General features: G+C 41.8%; 1 protein-coding gene across 14 annotated transcripts in view; it reads left to right on the forward strand.

Annotated features, from left to right (window-relative positions):
• Nucleotides 1–22,473, forward strand: part of enox2 (ecto-NOX disulfide-thiol exchanger 2) — a 248,762-nt gene that overhangs the window by 96,855 nt on the left and 129,434 nt on the right. For 12 of the 14 annotated variants that reach the window (XM_047819522.1, XM_047819519.1, XM_027165137.2 and 9 more), the window contains one exon: nt 19,056–19,202. In XM_047819522.1, coding sequence (XP_047675478.1) covers nt 19,056–19,202 — 147 coding nt within the window. Of the gene's footprint in view, nt 1–18,235; nt 18,381–19,055; nt 19,203–22,473 lie in introns of all 14 variants that reach the window. The other 2 variants (XM_027165146.2, XM_027165147.2) reach the window with 1 other exon arrangement.

Below are 22,473 nucleotides of genomic sequence, written 5' to 3' on the forward strand. Positions count from 1 at the left end.
AATACCGCTTTCTGTCACACATGCGCACTGAACACTCTCTCTGCCACATATTGACAAGCCCCTCCCCTTTCTGCTCATTGGCTACATGCTTGTTTGTAAACAGTGATGATAAACAAGTGCACTGAAGGCTTTATTTATCACATAATCCATTAAAGCCCAGGGAAATAATTTTCTCCGCATATCGCAGCTTATTAAGACATTGTGGTCAGAAAACAGGGTCAAGAATGAGACAGTACTCTGGAGCAGAGAGGGTTAAGGGCCTAGATCAAGGACCCAACATTGGCAGCTTGGTGGTGCTGAGGCTGAAACCTCTAACCTTCTCAGTATCAGATCAGCAACCCAGAGCGTAATCGATTAAAGCAGTTACTTCCCCTGCTTAATAAACCTTTGAGACAGATGTTATTATTGTTCAGACCAACTCCACCAAAAGAGGTCCAGTTTTTTACAGAGTCAACAACACCACGTTAAAAAAATCGGAAAATCGGATTTGTCCGAGTTGGAATTTGAAGTTTTCATAATCTAAAGTTATAAGCGTAACCAGTAACATCAGTCTACATGTCATCGTGTTTTCCGTCAACTCCATTTGCACATACATGGACTTTTTTCTTCCATCAAAGTCTTCCTAATATCCCAATCCACTGCCATCTTGGCAACTTTCCCAGGCCAGGCAGTTATTTTCAGTCACACAGCACCAGACTTCTATCTCCTTGAACGCAGAGAGCCCCATAAACCAGAAACGGATCGACAAGATGACATTTAAAACTTTAGGAATCGAAATGGCTTTTACAGTCTGACACAACCGGTGTAAAGAACGTGTTATCTTCATCTCTAGTTTAATACAACAAAAAATACTAACAAAGACTACTTACATGTCCTTAGCCCTGTCTTTGTTTTATGTAGCACCTTGATCCTGGAGAAACCTTGTCTCATTTCACTGTGTACTGTAACAGCTATATATGGTTGAAATGAAATTTAAAAGCTTCTTGGCTTGACTTGACTTGAAACACTACTACGTCCTCCTGCTATCAAACAGACTACATCTAGGAATGTGATGGGCTTTTTGTCTAACTTTGCAGTTTGCATTTTTTACAGAGGGTCAGTGCTCACACAGCTTCCATGTGCTTTCTGATCCTAATTCCCACTTCTGAAATGGGAAATACGAGTGTGTTGCTTTAACAAAGGTTTTCAGAAAGAAAGAGAAAAACTGACAAAGTTAGTATATGAATGAATATATATATATATATATACACGTGTGTGTGTGTGCCTATTTTTTTTATATGTATTTCTTTCTTTGATTATATATTTTTTTCTATGTTTATGTGTTACTCAGTTAGCATAGTAAATATATGCATTACAGAACAATAGTATATATATATATTTTTACATATTCCAAAATTTGGAGGGTCAGAACGCCGGGTCAGCCATGATAGAGCACCCCTGGAGCAGAAAGGGTTAAATGCAATGCTCAAGGACCGAACAGCGGCAGCTTTGTAGTACTGAGGCTCGAACCCCGATCTTCCAATCAAGAGCACAAAGCCTTAACCGCATGAGTGATCACTGTCCCAGAAATAGCTTACAGATACTAACCAGGCCTGACTCTGCTTAGCTTCCGAGATCAGAAAGCTGACTGGCGATAATGAAATTTTGGTCACATTCAAGCTATATTTATGATTTCAAAACAGCAAGCTGCATTTAGAGAAAAGTAACAAAAATAAAAAATTAATTCAGATATCAAAGTGATCTTATCCCGAGTCGTAAATACGACTCAAGCGGTCATTAGCACGATAGCATGTGAAAGCAGCATTCAAAGCTATGTTGAGTATTTTCTCCCGTCTCTTTACATATTTTAATCAGTGCCCTGTCTCTGCTTGCACTTTCCTTAATTGTTTTTCTTTATTAGCATTTCTTGCTAGCTGCAGTGATTTTCCCTGCGTCACTCAAAGCGTGCAGTCTTGTTAAAGCTTGATTAATTACCTAAACAGCTTTGTTTTGCACATAATAACAATTTTTGCTTGCACGGGCACATTGCCATAATAAACAAAAAAAGGCTAATTAATCATAATTAACAAATATGGCTTTTGGTTTCAGCCAGAATGTTGGACTCGTTACACCACTGCCTGTCTGATTAAACGTATCAGCTCTCTTTGTTAACAAATTGAGAGGACCGGATTATTCCAGAAGGAGATGATCTGTGTTTAACACTTGTAGTCAATAGTCAATAATTATAAATTACACGACTGACATCCACTCTGATGTGTCTCGTGGGTGGGTTTAGTGATGATTGACATTTGAGGTGATTAGTCGAGGAGGTCGTATTGTTTTGTTTTTTTTTCCACCCTTTGTCGGATCTTCAGTCTGACCTCGGTGTACCATCCTATTCCTTCAATGAAGCATGTCATTAGCAGAGCTGCTACTCACTTCATATTTGTTTGTTTATTTGTTACAACCGTTCTATGCAAATCGCAGACAGTTATATGTGAGAACCCTGGAAGATCTGCTGTTTGTCAAACACTCATAAACCCGTCTGGCGCTGCATGACGACCACACCACGTCACACGTTCCTCATTCCTGCCTCCAGGAGTGTTCAGCTGGTTTTGAAACGGTTGTTCTACATTTAAAAAGATTAGCACGTTACCTCTGCATATGCTTTTTTATTTATTTTATTTATTTTATTTAATTTTATAATTTGCTTTCCTCCTTAATTCTAATTAGTGTCATTATCAGCATTAAAGAGAGTCCTTGGTTATTCGTTTAAACACAAGAACTCAACAGAGCTGATTCAGTATGGTGACACTTCTCACCTTTGTCACCTGATAGGAACAAACGACTGGAACTTAGAATGAAGGAGATTATTAAGAGGTAGGGAAAAAATAAGCAGGTTATTGTTGTTCATAAACTCAGCTCAACAGTAGATAGATGGATGGATGGATGGATGGATGGATGGATGGATGGATGGATGGATGGAATAAAGGACAGATGGATTGATTGACGGACAGACAGACAGTCAGTCAGACAGACAGACAGTTAGACAGACAGTTAAACAGACAGTTAGACAGACAGACAGACAGACAGACAGACAGACAGACATAGATAGATAGATAGATAGATAGATAGATAGATAGATAGATAGATAGATAGATAGATAGATAGATAGATAGATAGATAATGAGCACTACTGTAGGTGAGGGTTTGAAAAAGCTGCTTTTTTGGGACCTGATGCAGGAAACTGTATTTTGAAGGAAGGATTTTTCTCTCTCTCTCTCTCTTTTGATCCGTGATCAGTCTCCTAGATCAACAACAGTAATTTGCATTAACACTTTCATTTCCTTTAACGTACGGTAACATTTTGTGTTCAGCAGAAACATTTGTATTTGTAATGCTGGATCCAGGACTCGTAAAGATCTGTGTGATGTATGTAAGAAAGTCTCTCCCAACTCTACAGTATACTGTATAAACACCAGCTGAAAGAGAGCCAAGGAACTAATCTTCCTGCAGATGTCTTTATCTCTGCGTTCAGTGTGTTCTCGGTGTCTGAGGCTGTTTCTCCTCTCTGTTCTCTGTACACATTGGTTCTTTCTCTGTGCTATAGAGCAACCCTTCTAGGCCTCACTGTAGGAGCTGCTGAAAAGTTCAGGAAGGCCACGTCGTCAGTTAGACGGCAAAGCTAACTGTGTTCCTGGAAAGATGTGGAGCTTGTGACAGCGTGAAGCTGATTAGACGCTAACCAAAGATTCATTAGCTTTATTTAATGGAATAGAGATGAATGGTTGGGAGGTTTGAATAAATTAACCTTCACTGGCTCCCTAGACATGTAGAAGATTAGCAGGGGGGTGAAGAGGAATTCATACCTCCTCGCCGGTATAATGACTCGTGATTGTATAACGGCTTGTGCGCATTATTGTTAGATGTCACTTAACCCCAGACCTGGATAGAAAAAGCTGCTGCTTGCATGGCATGAGGCCTGGCTGCTTGTTTTGGAGCAAGAAAATTACGGGTTTTCAGAAGTGTTACTCTCATGGATAGAAAGCTGATTAGAGGAAATGTAAAAAAAAGTCTTTCACTTGTTATTCATGCAAAGTCATTTCACATTCACGTAGCTTTATATTACCCACATGCACATGAACACTTCTTAGTGCTTACACACTTGAAATGCTGAACGTGAACTCCAGCTAAACTGTATTCTGGGTTATAACGACTTAATAAACCGCTCATACTTTACCTAAGGTTAACAGTTAACATGCAGTGCATCGCTAATCCTGCTTCATAGCAGGGTTTCATAACCCCGGGTAAAAAAAAAACATACTAACCCTGCTTCTAAATTGCCCTCTTGTAATTATAAAGAGTGAAGCATTCCTTTACCTGGGGTTAAAAGCCCTTGTTACACACAATTGTGTTTCTGAGCATTTGCATGTTTACACTGCTGATGTTATTCTGCAATTAGTGATGATATTGTACCGATCGCATGACCGGTCACATGACTTTGCCGAGTATTCGCTATAATGTTTAAATGCTTAAATTATTTTGTTGTATTAAAGCGGACTTTGTCAGTCAGCTAGATCACAAGGTCTATTTTGTGTATTTATATTTCACTCTCACTTCTGCTCCTGTGTTAGGAAGCTGTGGGTTGCTGTATCTACTTTTACCTTTTGGGCATATTTACTCCACACACACACACACACACACACACACACACACATTCACACACTCTCACACACACACATTCTCTCACACACACACACACACACACACACACACACACACACACACACACACACACACACACACACACAGGCTTCTGCTGACATAAAGGTTAATGCGTCTAATCGATGCTTTGCTACACCTAAAATTAACCTCAACCTTCACTTCAGTAGCTCTTTCAGTTAAAAAAAAAACAAAACTAAAAAATAAAACACATTTAGGTTGATTTCGTAACCAGAAACCTTTTTTTTTTTATTATTTCACTGTGTAATATACGTACATCTAATAAACAGGAATTTATCATCATTTTGTGTTCTAATCTTGTAGCTTCTTCTGTATGTTTCTTTTCATAAAGTAAAGGAAATGAGATTTAAAAGAGAAGAAAATCAGCTGATGATAAACAGACCGATCCCAGATCTCACATTTCATCACCTGAGACTCATATTAGCTCACATTATGCCTAATAATCTAATAATCGTTTTTTTTCTGCGCAGAAAAATGAATGAATGAGTATTTTGTTGTTTTGTTGTTAGCCTTGCTGTTAGAAAAATGAGATAATTACAGCATATTAGGGCTCGACGCTGCACATTGCTCTAATTTTGGCAATTATTGAAAACAGAAAGCCTTGACACGCAGACCAAACAGCTCAGCATGAGCGTCATGTGTATATTTGACATTTATTGAAACTGAGCGATCATAATGAGACACTCATTTTAATTCTTTTATTTCCTCAAGCGAATGTTCGACTCCTGGGCTGTGGGGTCTCCGATGAGTTTCCCCTGGAACTCCACTGTGTGTGTAGAACTTTTATTTTTTTTTTAGGAAACTGCAGCACACGATTCAGCTAAATGCTGAGCGTAGCAGACGGCATGCATCGTTTTTTTTTTTGTTGTTGTTGTCGTTTTTCCCACAGAAAATGTCACCCTACTCTAATGGGAATATATTAACTTTTACTTGGACCTCAGTGACGCGGTCATTGTTTTTCGGTAATTTCCATCCCGTTGACCTTCATTAATGGCGTCTTTAGAAACTGTTATTTTTTCGCTGGCTGCGTAGTCGCCATCTGTAGTGAGACTTTTACTACAGAGGTTTGTCCATCCCATTCCAGCAGTTCTCCAGCACAGGCTCCAGGAGCTGTTGTCTATTTCTAATACAAACTCAGGGCAGGTTTTTCTTTCAATGTTCTCGAGTAGGCTTTTTCCTCCATTTCTTGTCTGAGAGCTAAAGAGCAATCTTTTATTGGTACATATACATTTATGGCATCATCCTTATCCAGAGTGACTTACAATTTCAGTATTATAATTAGTATTTAGTTTCAATTTATACGACTGAACAATAGAGGGTTAAGGGCCTTGCTCAGTTGCCCAGCAGTGGCAGCTTGGTGGACCTGGGAGTCAAACTCATGACTTTCCGATCAGTAAGTAAAGTAACAGACACGATTGTTTACTATACAGGAATCGTGTTACAATTAAATTTATTTAGCAGGTGCTTTTATCCATGTGTAAGTACAAGCAAAGCAATATACAGTATATACAGTATATAAAATGCAGAGGACAATATAAGTGTGTTACCATACAAGGTTTTTAATTAAGTTCTAGGGGAGTAAAGTGCACAGAGTAAAAGATTCAGAGCTAGTGTAAGTACAGATTTATTTATCTATCTATCTATCTATCTATCTATCTATCTATCTATCTATCTATCTATCTATCTATCTATCTATCTATCTATCTATCTATCTATTTATTTATTTGCTCTGGAATTAGGAGTTAGTGAAAATCGTTTATGAAGATAGTTACGGATCATGCTGTCCGGATCGAGGTTGGATGTTCATTCCACTACAGAGACCTAGTCAGGTGGAAGGTTCTGGAAATGGACCATTTAGTTGCGTCCCTGTCCGTTTGGGTTTCCTCATCTTTCTCTGGTTTTCTTCCAACATAGCAGTCGTTCAATTAAGAGTTTAAAAAAATATATAAATCACTCCTGTGTGTGAACGAGCGAGTGGACGTGTGCACTGTGGGCTCACATCCTATCCCTGGTGTATTCCAGTTTTTTCCTGGACAGACTCAGGATCCAGGAAGTGCTTACTGAAGATGAACTTATGTCCGTCAGGCTTATGATCATCCAGACGTTCAGTGAAATGAACGCATGCGAGTTCATAAAAAGCGCTAGCAACTCTGTATGCATTTATAGCTAGCCCTGCGTTAAGTTCTTTGAAAGACCTTGGAAGTCCTCATCAGCAATGATATTCTAGATTAATTACACTTTTTCCGCCCACAACGTTGAGTGGCGTATGAGTCACTTCCCAGCGCCGACAAACCGAGGCCAAGGTCCCTGTGGAGCAATGTAACAGAAAACTACCCTAAAGGATGTGTATGTTTTAAGCCATAAGCATGCACTTCTACTTTAGGGGATTCTTCAACTCTTGTGTGTGTGTGTGTGTGTGTGTGTGTGTGTGTGTGTGTGTGTGTGTGTGTGTGTGTGTGTGTGTGTGTGTGTGTGTGTGTGTGTGTGTGTGTGTGTGATTTTCAGCTTCCCTTTAAACTCACTCAGGTCAAATGAGAGAGAGAGAGAGATAGAGACAGACAGAGAGAGACAGACAAAGAGTAAGAGAGACAGAGAGTGTGTGTGTGTGTGTGAGAGAGAGAGAGATAGAGAGACAGACAGATTGACAGAAAGACAGAGAGACAGAGAGAGACAGACTGAGATCGACAGAGAAAGTCAGACAGACGGACAGAGCGAGGCAGAGAGAGAACCACACATAATAAAAAGGCATCATATTTTTACCACGCTGCCTTTAAACACGATGGCATTATGATGTATGATGATGAAATATGATTAATGGAGACACGCACATTATTCATGCATCCGTGATCACAAAGAGACAGCGCCACCGTTGTCTTTCCACGTTTCTTGCCTTTGGGCTTGCGTTAATGAGCCAAAGCAGCACATGCTAAACTATCCATAAACAAATAACCTAAACAGTGAAGTGCAAGACTACTAGCCAAGAGGAAAAAAGTTTGACATGACTGATAGGACTAGGCTAAAAGCAGTAGTGCTCTCTGATAGATTCCAGATTATGATGATGATTCCAGACAGCTGAAAGAAAACGTTCAAACTTTTAAAGACACCCGCTCGCATTAGCAGTTCATCAGCTAAAGTTTCTCTTTCCGTAAAAGAAAACACACAGGGCGGTCGAGACAGAGAAGAGCCGTGCGTGTTCGCCTGTCGGATTGTGGAAAGCGTAATTAAGTAGGGTTAACGAGCAGCCCGACGTCAATCCCCGTCTCTCAGACGTCTCGTCTCTATGGGGCTCTCTGTGCTCGTGTTCACAGTCACACCTCTGTGCTGCATGTTTGTGTGGGAGTTTTTAATTCATCCTGAGTGTTTGTCTTCACGTGTTTAACGAAGCGTGTTTGCTCTTTCATGTGTGCACTGGAGGCAGGTGGAGTAAAATCTACACTGCTCACCATTGATGAACTCCAGCTTCGAGGCCAGCATCACGCCTAGCGCTCTATAAAGAGCCCGCTGTGCCAGACATGGCCCGTTAAAGCCCAATCAGCAGTCCTGTTTACACTCCCCAAGCCAACTTCACAACTCATAATTGATCCATTCAAAACCTCAACTTCACTTCCAGTCTGTTCATGCCTTGAGAGACTTCTTTTGGCCCTCGAGTGGTTTCACGTCTCAAAACCTGTTCTGTGGAACGTTATATAGTACGTCCTCCTCCGTGCAATTTATTTGTTAGGTCTATTATAAGAAAGATAATTAAGCACATGATTATAAATTAGACTCTAGAAATACTCCAATGCCAAAGTGATAATAGAGCAGTAAGAGTTCCACACACAGCTCAGATTTTTTTCCCACTAAGCGAGATCGTTAAGGCACCTCGTTCATTTATCTGGACGGGGCTTCGGACATTCCACGCGTTTGTTTACTAAATGTGCCAGCGAGCGTGCCAGACTAAGAATAGAGATACATCTCGCTTCGTATGTGTCCGTTATCCCAAATCGACACTCCAGCCGCTCTCGCTGAGTGTCGCCTTGTGCGCCGCATGACTGTTGTTTCATCGCCATACTCACAAGAATTAGTGGACCAGAGTTCAGCTAATTCCAGCACTCAGTGCTCACGCTCAGGATTAGTGAAGTGGCAGCACCAGGTTGTCATCTGACCTTGAAGTGTTACAGCTGATACCACAGACAGCCCCTTCAGCGTGATTATTTATTCCCCCGGCATCTGGTGGCTGGTGCTGCACACTACAGAGAGGTACTAGTGCTTTCAGGACCTGTTACATTACTGCGTTCTTAGCTGGACTGAACACCGTGACCCCTATTTCAACACAATGTCACCTCATACATGCCTGTCCTCTGCCCTCATGTGTCGCCTGTCCCACCATTCAGACTCAGGTTATATTTAATTGAACAGATAATGTTAACAAGCAGCTTTACAGAAATACGGATGTATATATTTAGGAGATACATTTTACATTTAGGGGGCACGGTGGCTTAGTGGTTAGACTCACACCTCCAGGGTCGGGGGTTCGATTCCCGCCTCCGCCTTGTGTGTGTGGAGTTTGCATGTTCTCCCCGTGCCTCGGGGGTTTCCTCCGGGTACTCCGGCTTCCTCCCCCGGTCCAAAGACATGCATGGTAGGTTGATTGGCAAAAATTGGGAAAATTGTCCGTAGTGTGTGAGTGAATGAGAGTGTGTGTGTGCCCTGTGATGGGTTGGCACTCCGTCCAGGGTGTATCCTGCCTCGATGCCCGATGACGCCTGAGATAGGCACAGGCTCCCCGTGACCCGAGAAGTTTGGATAAGCGGTAGAAAATGAATGAATGAATGAATGAATGAATGAACTTTACATTTATCCCCAATGAGCAAGCCAGAGTTTGACAGTGAGAAGGAAAAACCGGCAGAGACGACACGAGGAAGAAACTTTCAGAGGAGCCAGAGCCTAAAGGGAAGCCATACTCATCTGGGTGACACCAGAGTGTGTGATTTATAAGTCATTTTCTTTCGTTGAATGTGTACTGTATGATCAGTAAGTGAAATTGGGTAACCAGAAGATTCTCTTGTTGAAGTTCTTGACTGTTCACCGACGGAGACTTGAGTGCAAAATTGTTCATATCAATTCCAGCCTCAAGTCATCTTCACGGTAGGATGGAATGAAATTTGTGTCTGTTTTGTTGTGCTCATATTTAGCATCGAACGTCTTTGTCATGTCACAGTCTGCAGTGGCGTGATAATGGCTCATGTGGTAGACTCTTGTTTAAACTGAATTTTTTACTAGGGGCAATATATTCATAAAAACGTTTAATCTTCAAAGTCGATGGTGATATCAGACCCATTGCTACTCTCTGAGATGCCCTAAGTTCTTGGATGGAATTCCAGCATACTGGTAAAAAGGGTTAAGCAAAATATCTTCCTTTTTTTTTTGTGCCTCCCTTGAAGGTATATTTTGGTGTCACTGCAAAGTCTGTTAATTGAGTTTTGTACTGAAGGTTTCCACATGTAACAACAGCACCGTCTGCGGATCTGTTCCCCCACGTCCTGTGTTTTAAACCCCAGGTGAGAATGTGCAGAAAAGAAGATCGAGTCGCTTAATGTGCCGTGGCACACACTGGCGCACTCACTGTCCCCCCTTAGGTGCATAAATTGGGCATAATCTTTGCGTTAAGTTGTTGCTCAGGGCTCGGGAAAGATTAATGGCTCGCCCCTAAGCCCCCACACACCACCATTGTGATGCTCTGATACTCTCAGGTCCTGCTGAATGTGAGGCTTTGATTGAAACGGTGTCCACGTCGAATAAATCACGGCACCATTGACATGGGCCCAGCTGGCGTTAATACAGCCTGCGGTGATCCTGGGAAAGGGGTCTGTGGCCAAATATTCCGCAACATTAAAATATAATACAACATGTGAAATATAATACAGGTGCGAGGGAGTCTGTTCTACGACGCATCTCTGCCGAGAAACGGAGAAGCCTGCCCGCTACACCTCTAACAGATCTCGGCTTTTGTGAAAGGAGGAAAAGCCGGATTCGATTTCCTAACAGCTGCATGGCAGGTGTGCGTTCGAGGATTAGGATCCGTCCGATTTTGATCTACACATCAGTTTAAGGGTAGGCTGCTCTGTGGATCGTTTTACGAGGATGGTATCGTATTAAAGATAGCACCCTTTCAGCACGTCGATGGAGGAAGTCACTGAAGAGAGTGGCACCATTCACAGCAATCTCATGTATCTCCAGGCTGTTCGTGTGGTCCATCAGCAGCAGAAACAGCACTAAGCAGCTGTTTCCAAGTGATGAGACTCTAACCAATTATAATCATTCTGAATAAAGCTTAAAGTTAAAATTATATGTATTCCTCGTCAGCAAGCCAGAGGCAAGGGTAACATGGAGCAACTCGCTAAGACAACATAAGGAAGAAACTTTGGGAGGAACCCATCTTCATCTGGGTGACACCGGAGAGTGCGATCACAAGCATCGTTCTTTACACAGATATATATATAGTCATGTGGAGTTGTGTAAGAAAGCAGCAACCAGTCGTATGTTGTCAGTATCACTTTTCTGTGATCACATGAGTGAATATTTATTCATTCGGTTAGCAGCCTAGCATTTTCTTACTTTAGTGTTCTCACTTTCTTTTTGTTTTCTGTAGTCCCGATCAGACATTTCACTTTCTTTTGTGCGTAGGTTTAATAAGAAACATGCTGTACCTCAGCTGCCGATAGCTAGCATATCTACAACATGAGTGGTCACACAGCCGAAGGTCTTTCAGCTCTATTCGCGTCTCCTGGAATATTATGCTGTATGATTTCGAGTCCAAAGGGAGGAAGATTTTTGGAGAGTCTCAGACTGGAAACAAAAAAAAAAATCCAGGATGAGAAAAAAAAAGAAATGAACAATATGTGGGAAAATGCACGCGTTCATACAGAGTGACAGCCTTAGCATGAATCTCCTAAGGGTCTGGGAAAGCATAACATGTTGTGTGCGAATGCCTCAGTTCTGAGCCGAACACCTCCAGGCTTGCCCCGAGGCTTCATGCAAAGCGGCGCTCGTCTTTTATAAACTTCCTCCAGCGACCTCCCGACACCGAATTACTACTGTACACAATGCTTCACAAATTTTTATTGTTCTGTGATCAGATCATCTCCTCGCTCATTATCTGTCACCGCATTGATGTGTGTCCCTTCAGCTTAAGAAACGGCGTGTCACGTGTCTTTCACGCACAACACGACCTAGCACACTCGGGGTGATGAGAAAGCATGGCTCTTCCGTGATAAAGCCCAAAGTGGCTCAGATCCGAGCGAGCTCCACGGCCAGGTATCCTCTCTGCAACAATCAATCATTCGCTCCTGTAAATATCACACCGATTTTCAGCTACAAAGCTGTCATCATCAGGAGGTCAAAGAAGAAGCTTTGTTGGAGAAAGGATGAAGACGTGTCAAGGAAAATGAAGAGATGATGTGACAGCGGTGCGAGGAGCGTTAATAGGCTTCGATTGAGGGGGCAACAGCTGGATCGCACTCCAGCATCTGGACTTTGGGCCTGCTTTGTTTTTCTGTACATAGCATTAACATCTGACTGAGTAATCGAGGTGCACAAGCTGGACAGGAATCCGACCTCTAGATCACGTCTGTTTTGCATTCGAATCAAAATCTGTATTGCCGATCAGATCCGGGTCCAGGCGGCGGCACCGCCTTCCACTCTTATTTCTATTCTATGTTATCATAAAGGTCTTTCATGGGCGATAAAGCTTTTGCTCTGTGTCATTACCCAGACCACACTACATATTATTTCCCCATTTTCTCTCTTCTCACCGCATATCCTTCGCTTTCAGTCATTGTCATGCATTCACACCTCCTGCACCTCCTTTTCCTTTGGCTTCAGATCCACTCTTCTGTAGCCATAGTGATGTTATCTTTTTTTTTTCCATCTGTCTGATGCACGAGTGGTATTTTCCTCCCTTCATCTTTTTTTTCCTCAAAAGAAGAGAAGTGGTTCGGACCAGCTGCCGAGTGCTGCCTAAATAACTCCCGGCCGTGCTCTAATGGAGGAGACGGAAAGCCTTTCCGGAGAAGCCTGGGTGAACGAGCTTAGAGACCACAGCCTCAGCTTAATAAGAGATTCATATTCAGGTTCAGTGCAAAAGAAAGTATGGAAGTTGTCTAGAAAAGTCTTAGAATATGAGAATCTTTTATAGACCGCTTTAGTATTCCTGCAAGCATACACTCTGTCTCAATCTGCATGGGAATTTCTCATTCCCAGACATTCGTCTATGTTTAACCTAAAGGCACGCGGTGGGTTTGTGGAATCCAGCAACCAGAGAGACGAAAAAATCCCACAGACCCGAAGACAAATCGTCACAAGTAAAGAAAGCAGACGGAGATTAGCAGAGAGGAAACCACAAAGGAACGTCGTGAGGGTGGGAGCGTTTTTATTTTATATTCATCAGAAGAATCTCGAGCCAGTGGAAGAAACTCGAGTTCAGGTTTCTATCATTTTGTTACACAATTAGAGTGAACATAATGATAACAACAACGATACAAAGCTACAGAAAGAGTTTATGTAAAGTTTGCCAGTTGTAATCAAACCCTGCAGCATTTGGAAACTTTTCTAAACGAAAGCAGATCATTTTCTGTTCTCTGCAACAAGTGCTTGTCGATAAGCATGAAAAATTTCGAAAGCCGTTATCTTCAATCACTAAAATTCTGTCTAAGATTATCCCAGAAGTAAAAACATTGCATGCTAATTTCATATCAGACTTGCGGTGATAAAATAATCGATTTGTTTATATAGATCGAAAATGTTTGATAAGTCACTTTCCATTCTGCTGGATAAATGGAGCAAGAGGCGGTGAAAGGGTTACAAGAAGAAACTTATGCTCGCAATTTTGTCAATTCAAGTCCATTCAAATTTGTCAATTTTTTATTTTTTATTTTTTATTTTTTTTTTGTCCAAAAAAAAAAAATCCCAAACTCCAGAAATTGCAATGTTAAAGCAAAATTTTTGACCACAATAATCACAAAAAAAATTCTGCCAAGACTTCGGGGTCTGAATAGTGACAAACCGTCTGATAATAAAAAATTAAAAAAAATGCTATATAGTCAAACGTGAAATATGCCATTGTATTTTGTATAAATAGCGAATTAGCACACGACCAGTGTTTTCAGACTCACTTTTCTGTTGGTGCCAGTTTCTGAAGAGGAACCTCACCGATACCCCGCCAGCAGAACAAAACCCCAGGCTGAGGTTCCAGTCGTTTCCTATATGCCGCATTAGAAAAACTCACAGCGATAGATTTTATAAGCTGCATTCTCAAGCGCTTTCAGAGCTGAAATAGAAGAATGTGAGCTTATCCAGTCCCAAATAAAAAGCGGCATCTCAAGATGAATGCCTGGAGTATTTCTTTGCTGAGAGAACGATGACCTCATTTTTGTATTATCGCAGATAACGAAGAAGAAGGATGGAGTCTTTAGACATAGGAGTCCAGGGAGAAGCCGGAGTCCAAGGTGACCTCGGATTATTCACAGCGGGAGATAGAGTTCGAGCGTAGAGTCAGGATTTAGCAGGATTCAGACATAAAGATGAGCAATTGGTCAGACAGGCCTTAAACACTTTGTGTATTTAAAAATGTACACTTTTCACCTTGTATCTTCTAATCTGTGAGACACCAATTAATACACTACATCGAGATGAGTTCTTCTGTCGTTCTCTGCAACCAGTGTGTGATTTTTATTTATTTATTGGCATTTCGTCATCTCCATGAACAGCACGTAGATTGCTTGCACATGACGAATTTCTGAACTCCAGCCAGCATACTAAGTGCAATAATCCAAAATGAGTAAGTCATGTGCAGGGAATTAATATGGGAGATGTTTGGGAAGGGTGTAACAAAAAGAATAAATCATGACATGACCCAGTACTAAACTGCAAGCTACAGCTACTCCTTTACTGTTCTTCATTCACCAGATAGATTTTCTCACTAGAGAAAATAAAGGGGAAAAAAACAAGGGAGGAGGTGGGGGAAGCATGAGCGCAGCAGCGGATCGTCTAGAAATCTGACCTTGAGTGTAAAACTTGCCTTAAAGCAAGTGGTTAACTGTAAATAAGACTTTAGTTTGGTTTTGCTTCATAAATAAATGTTAAACCGTTAAAGTCAAATAGATAAATACTGCTTCAGTAGCCACGTAACCTTTCTCTGATCCAGAAGCACTAAACATGAAGTAAACCTCCTTCGTTCTTGCATCTTCGACGTCTTCCTCCTCGTCTTCCTCCTCGTCTTGCATGATTAAAAAGTCGGGTGTAAACTCGACACTTCTCCAGCAGACCAGCCAGCATGTTTACACGATTAATTGAAGCATCATTCAGACCTGAGAGGTGATTTGGGAAGACCTGCCAAACCTGCCAGATGGAGAGCAGCACTGTATATGAGGCGGGAAAAAAGCCACGGGCCGAGAGACGGTCAGAGGAAGTGGCAAACTGGACTAGAGTCGATTGAGGAATGGAGAACTCTGGTGTTGCACGTCGATAGACGTTAGCCGACCTCAAACGAATTGTGTTCAATCATGCGACAAGCGCTAGCGGGGAAAGGTCATTCAAGCATTTTATTAAACGTAGCTGTACATGAACACAATGTACACCCGAGTCCCACGTGAGTGGAACTTGGTCGGCTTTGGAAGTAGCTAACAGGGAGAAAGGGAGTGAGAGAGAATGGGTTAGATTTCCCAGTCGAGTTTGAGGAAGAGTCTTGTGTACTGTAGCAGCGGCTGTGTTCCCCTTTTAGGCCGTTTGTCTTGTTTTCTTTATAAGCACACGGTAGTCGTGGCCTGTCCTTTTAGATCACGCCCGGAAGCTTGACGAAAAACAAACGGCGTGTTTCTCTAGAGCACATTATTACCCTGTGATAGGAACATTACGAGAAAAAGAAGAGAAAAGAAGCGGCTGTGTTGCGTATTCAAGATGAGAGATTCATCGCGTCGTTGATGATCCTGAAGTGCAGCGCTCCGCCCGGAGATCGCTCGGAGATGGTTAAAATTCCCCTGTAAACATTTTATTGAATCGCTCGACATGGATAAGAAAAAGAGAGAGAAACGTTCGCCAAAACGCCGTCTTCAGACATGAATAAATGCATGAGTCTCATCTGGTGTCAGAGGCAGCCGGCGGCCTGCAGTTCCCTCGGAAGAATAGTAAGAGATTTTGTTCACAGGAACTGCCCTTCATCAGCTGCCTTCCCCACCCTCTCTCCTATACGTGCGCTCTCGCTCTCTCTCTCTCTATCTTTTTCAATCTCTCTCAATCTCACTCTCTCTCTCTAAAGTATGAGATAGAATGAAAATCAACAACAATTATTATTATTATTATTATTATTATTATTATTACAATGTACATGTGGCATCTCTCTCTCCCTCTCTCTCTCTCTCTCTCTCTCTCTCTCACTCTCTCTCTCTCTCTCTCTCTCTCTCTCTCTCTCTCTCTCTCTCTCTCTCTCTCTCTCTCTCTCTCTCTCTGTGTTTTCCCTTTCTCCTGCTCATTTTTCCTCTCCTTCTCTCATTTCTCTGCCTGCCTTCCTCTGCTCCTCCTCCTGCTCCTCCTCCCTTCCCCTTTCCTTCTGTGACACACTCTCTCTGTCTAAAGATAAGACCGGTGTGTGTGTTCTGCGTGTGTGATCTGCATCCGTCTCAGTCCTCAGCGCCTATCAGCAGTTCGAGGAGTAATACTCATTTAAATCTCATCAGTGGCTCTATTGAAGCATCACAATCTGAGAAAAGAGCGCAGGATCTCAGCCAAAAGAGAAAAGAAAAGAAACTCCATATATTTCAAAGGATTTCTTTTTTTTCCTGAGAAAATTATAAAGTTTTGTTAAGGGTAGATGTGTTTTTTTCAGTAGGAGCTAATGTGTAACGCTTTGCTGAGGATGTACTGTCATTTAGATCGATCATCGAGACGATCTTTCACAAATATAATGCAGTAATAATTCATAATAAAATAATCAAAACACTAAAGTTGAGAAGAATGAATGCTTACTGTTAAATAAATAAATAAATAAATACTTAATTGTAAAAAAAACTAAGACGCTTGCGAAGTAAAAGGTAAGGCTTAACGATATTGAACGCTACTGTTAAATAAAACAGTATATGGAACGCTGCGAACAATCCAAAACGATTTCTTCACACAAATTTCATACATTTCGATCTGAGAGATCACAGGATTCTTTTTTTTCACAGTTAATTCGGTTCCCATTAAGGAATATAAGCAGATCTGCAATGATCGGGATCACGTCGTGATGCGTAACCATGGCAACATGCGAACTCCAAGCGAGTGATGTGCAAATTTGGGGAAAATATTGATACATACTTGCTTCACATTTGGTCTGAGATCATTATTAGTGCTCTCTGATGAGTGATTAAGAGGTGAAAACATTTTTTATGATGCGATGTGAATGTATCATACTCATCACACTCATCACACACATCACACACACCGCTTTAATGACATTTAGTCTGTCGCCTTGATTTAACTAAGCAAACAGGAACAAGCTTTCCATATTAATCCACTGCAGTAACATGTTTCGGCTGGCATCAAGTTACGTACCCCTAACTGCTGCAGCTAGTAGCTTCTCGTTTCTTAAACGACCGTGTCGGAAAACGTATCCCGTGATCATGGAAAAGACGTTTCAGAAAATTCAAACAATTCACGTTTTATAAAGCGTAGAATAATAAGGAAACTGCTGAAACTATGTGTTATTAAAACCTGGAAGAATAACGATCAACTATCAACTGACGGATGAAAAAATGATCGTGATCGAAGATGTTTAATTGCTTAAACGTTTGCTCAAATCAAATGGTAAACTATCCAATTTTGCTATAGAGCATAAAGATCATAAAGAAGTATGGAGCTATATATAGATGTATGTAGTATAGAGTAGTCATATGGAGGTTAGAATATCTGGTCAGAGATCAAGACAAGGTGACTGAGAGACATTACATAGAGACGGATGAGCTACAGTCAGTAATTGTAGACCTATTTATATGTATAATGTGAGAACAAAGTGCTCCTATACGAGAGGTGGACCTGATAAACTAGCATCTCAGGGTACATTCATAGCACGCTAATGGCCTGAATCCCGACTAAGGATCAAGCAGGTGTATCGAATCTCGTTTTCCATGCGAGGGCTCGGTTTAATGGACAGGAAAAAGCGCGAGTCTCACGAGCGTGTGCTGAGATCTTAATCAGAGATTTTACTCTATGACTCATCACAGACTAGCAGCCTTCGCCTCTCATTAGCAGCCCATTACGTGCCAAGGACTTTTCACTACTTTACAAAGCTCTCTAGAGAACCATAGCGAGAAAGCAATACCGCATCAAGGCCTGTTTAACTTGTCATCGGTGTCTGTTCCTTCGATTTTTTTATTTTTTTTTGGGGATAAATTCATATCCATCATCGTCTCTCTTCTCGTCCGGTCTTCCTTTCACTTACCTGTACGATACAGTTCTTTATGGCAAATATTTTGCTTTTTTTTTCTTTCCCTTTCTTTAGGAGAGTTTGTGTATCATCGTATTGTCAGCTTCCAGGCCTCAGAGGTCAGGTGGCAGACAGAAAGGCACATAATTAAAGCATCACTTCTTGAACTTTGTGTCAGCCCTTTTCTCTCTGAAGTCAAGAGGAAGCTACAGGACACAAGGTGACATTTCAGAACTCCGCCCTTCCTGTTTTTGTTTTGTTTTGTTTTTAAAAAAAAAAAAGCTTAAAAAAAAACAAAAAAGGCAAAGGGATTGGTGATGAATATTGCATGAGAACAGGGCTGTGATTCCAATTTGCTTTCTGAATGGAGCCGTACATTTACTGTAGGAGATAACACGACACCTGTATGTACTGAACAATCACTTTAATTATTGCCTTATTGTGCCCCGGTTTAGTGGCGTTATCCTTCTTGTTATTGAATCCATAATTCATTCAATAATTTGGCCTTTGTTGTCTTGTCTCTTTTTTTTTTTCCTCAGAAGAGGAGCAGGAGTGTAGTTTCTGGATATTGATCGCATGTCTGTTGTGCGCATGAATTTCAAGTCTGCTTAAATAATGGGGTTGGATCAGAAGCCAGAGGGGGTTAATAACCACTGGGGACCTTTGTGTTGATAATCCAGCTTTTTTCCTTTCAAACGAGAAAGAACGCTGTGGTATAGGTTCGGACTTCACAACGTATCATCTCTGTCTTTGACATCTCCCGAGTCTGTGGTCTAAGATGGTTTGATGTGGCGTCCTCTATCCAGGGTTCATTCCTGGGTGTGGTCAAATGTTGATTAAATTCGGTGCACTTTTGACAGTTGGTGTGCCTTTATTTTTTGTGTCTCTTTCACAGGACTAAACCCGCTACCCTTTGACCCCTCAACCAACAACGAGCCTCTGCAATTTAATAACTCCAATGGGCCTCTGGCGTCCGAGTGTCCTCTGGAGAGCAGTCCTGAAAACGGCAGCAAAAAACGGAAGAGACCAAATCTTCCTCCAGGTAGGTGTGGCCTGGAGTATTACAAACTTTTCATGCGTTTAAATGCGGCTTCTGCTACATATGGTTTCATGCCTATGATGAAAGTTAAAAGTCTAAAGCTTTCTTTTCGTGAGTATTGTCCTTTGTTATTATGCATAAAACAGCGCTATTTGCAGTTTCTGGAGTTGAAAAAAAAAGGAGTTTTCTTGCCGTCCGGACAGGATTGATGTCTCAGCAGTAAAGTAAACAGCAGGACTATTGTAGAATCTGACCTCTTTGAGCATCCTGCGAGGTTTGCACAGACCAAAAAAAAAAGACAGTCATCCCTCAGGCTGTGACCTGACCGTACCTGCTATTGTACCTTCTGTATTTTGCTGTGAACGAGTGAGATGACATGCTCGGTGTGTTGTTAATTATATTAAATGAATTGCCCACTTTAGTCGATGAGACGATGAGACGACGATATCTCCTCAGGTCGTTATTGTGTTGGGATCTGCGCCGGTCTCAGTCAGAGACGACGACACCTTGTGAGACATCAGGACGTTTCTCCGTTCATACAGAGAATCGCAGGCAAATGCAGTCGTCACTCTTTTTGCTAGTTCCTGACTCTCGGTGGTCCTGTTTGCCTCTGGAGCAGCGAAGCCACTCAGAGCCTGAAGTGACTGTGATTAGGGTTTAAACGAATGCAAACGACGTGCTTCTCATCCGTGCTCTGTTCTTTATACACCCTCACAGCTGACACAAATGAAAGTGAAATGGGCCATTGTGGCACGGTCGCAGTCAGGAGCCGGATGTGCAGATCAAAGACAGCCAGTTTGATCAAAGCTTCTCGGGCGCTAATCTAATCTGCCCATTTCACACCACTCCTTTTCCTTACTGCATGGACTCCATGCGCTAAAGGAAAGATTGTCGATCGTTACGAACACACAAACCATGAAGCCCTACGGTCTCCACTGACCTCACCTGAGTTCCGAACCTGCAAAAAGCTGTGAAATTCTACTGTACATTTGCTCAGATATCAGATAGGACTTATGAGACACGGTGTTCTGCAAAAGAAACACTTTTCCCAGCTTTTTTGCTGAGAATGTCTGCTCAAAGCAATTAGCATCCATCTGAAAATGATAAGCCCCTGATTACATTCATTTGAATAATGAGAATTGTTTAGAAAATCTCACAGCACCCTGCTGCCTGCTAGTCCTCACTTGCTCCATTACCGTTCTGAATGATTCCAGCATGCAGATCTACTTAGAAACCAGAATTAACAGAAAGCCCTCCTTTGTAGCAACATCGCCGATTAGCCGCCCCGTCTGTCATTAAGCCCTGCACTTATCCACCATGACTCTGGGTGATCGATTTGCTCCCCGTTACAAGGAAGAATATATATTTTAAAAAGTGAAAACACAACAACTCACAGTGTGTCCAGACACTATAATGTCCTCTGGCAAAGCCAAGCCTGGGAGGTTCTTGTTGTCTCAGAGGAGAGGAATTAATGCTAGGGAGGGTGGTGACTAATTACTAGCCATGCAAATTTAATCTCATTAAAGCACCGTAATGGATAGATTCATCTCGTTAGCTATGGCACACCATTAGCGAGGTTCTATCTCTGCTCGTGTCTATAGGAGCGGATGAAGGTCTGAGGGTCAGCACAGACAATTGGTTAAAAAAATGCCACTAGTTGCAACAGTGTTAAAAATCCAGCACTGTTATGAGCAGGTTCATTAAGAGCCACAAGGAATACGATGGATTCATTGTTATGAAGAGGCAGGGTGTTGGAGTGGCTAACCTTTCCTCCTTATGCAGTAGTGACCCATCCAGAGAGCTGGTCCTGGATCAGTTCTGGTCCTGACCATGTCCAGAATTCTCCGAATATTTTACCATGTTATCCTTCCTTCATTAGAAACATTCGAGTACTGATTTGTCAACCCCTCTCCTGCCAAGCACCTCATTTTGAAACCACTAACAGACTTCCTCTTTACTCCTTACATCAACAACATACATTAAACAACACATGTTTTCAACGTAAAAGACATTTGTCTTTTCAGCAAGTGGTGCATAAAGTTTATACAGTGTTCTGTAAACACCACAGTATGAGACCTTTCTCTCTGTGGTCCAAATACCATCTTTCATCTTCACCTCTTTCATTTCTTATTCGTCCTCTGTTTGATGTCACTATGTCAACTCCGCTCAACCCTCATGGGTGAATCGCGCTCGAGCGTTCCTACAGTTTCATGTTCACTGGTCATTCTTTTTTATGTTTTCTTCTTTTCTTTAAAAATACACCATGAATGGCAACCCACAAGGACCAGGCTCGAGACCTGAAGAAATTACACGGGATCTTTAATCGCTTGAGATTTTTTACTGGGTTTTAATTTAGCCTTTATTTTTTTTAAAGATATTCCTGCAGGAATTCTGAGTTCGGCCCGTGATACTAGGCATAGTTTTAGCACCCTTGCATTTATTCCCAAGATGCTGATGGTAAAAAAGGGTGTAATCTGAGTGCCTGATTAACAGCTATTATATACTGCATGTAATGTAGTGGCAGCAACCACGCCCACACACCATCAACCATCAGCCGACGCTCTGTAATCTCACATCGCTGTCAGAATTCTATATTGTTCTGAGTTATTTTCAGTTTAGCCCTAAATTCTCAGACACCTGACACAAACTTCTCCAGTGATTGAAAAGTGGTTTTATTAACCTTCTCAGCAGCCACTTCCAAACTCAATTTTGTGATTGTCTTGCCATGAAACCGGCCTGATTGGAGAGAATTAGGCCTTCTTGTTGCTAAGCAATTCTTCTGAAGAAAACTTGTGTGTAATGTTGCATAATTCATATCATCTCCACAGAAGGCCATTATAACCATCCATGCTCATCAGCTTACCAGCTTGGTATTCTAACCATGGTGAATCACACTTGCCTGGTTTCACTGAGCACTTAGGGGTACTAACTCCTTTAAAAAATTGAGGAAACTCTTTCGCCTGCCAAACTGCACTTTTTACATCTTAAAAGGCTGGCTGTCTGGCTAGTGTGGCTGAGAAACAGCTCTGGGCCTAAAGGAGCCTTTCATAGCAAGACTGGAAAGTGAAGGTCGGCAGTGCAGCGGGTTGGAAGCGGAACAGCCAAGCAGCGCTGCTTTGGGCCTTTGCCACCATGTGTGCATTAACCTTTGCTAAGTGGTGCCCGGGAGTTGCGGCTAAAGACACTATCGATTGATTCTGAAGAGGATGAGTGTGGAAGAGCAGGGAAAAGGAAACAGGCTGGTTTTGTTCTCGCTGAGCCGAGAAGAAAAAAC

Source organism: Tachysurus fulvidraco, chromosome 10 (assembly GCF_022655615.1).
Source record: "Tachysurus fulvidraco isolate hzauxx_2018 chromosome 10, HZAU_PFXX_2.0, whole genome shotgun sequence".
NCBI classification, from domain to species: Eukaryota; Metazoa; Chordata; class Actinopteri; order Siluriformes; family Bagridae; genus Tachysurus; species Tachysurus fulvidraco.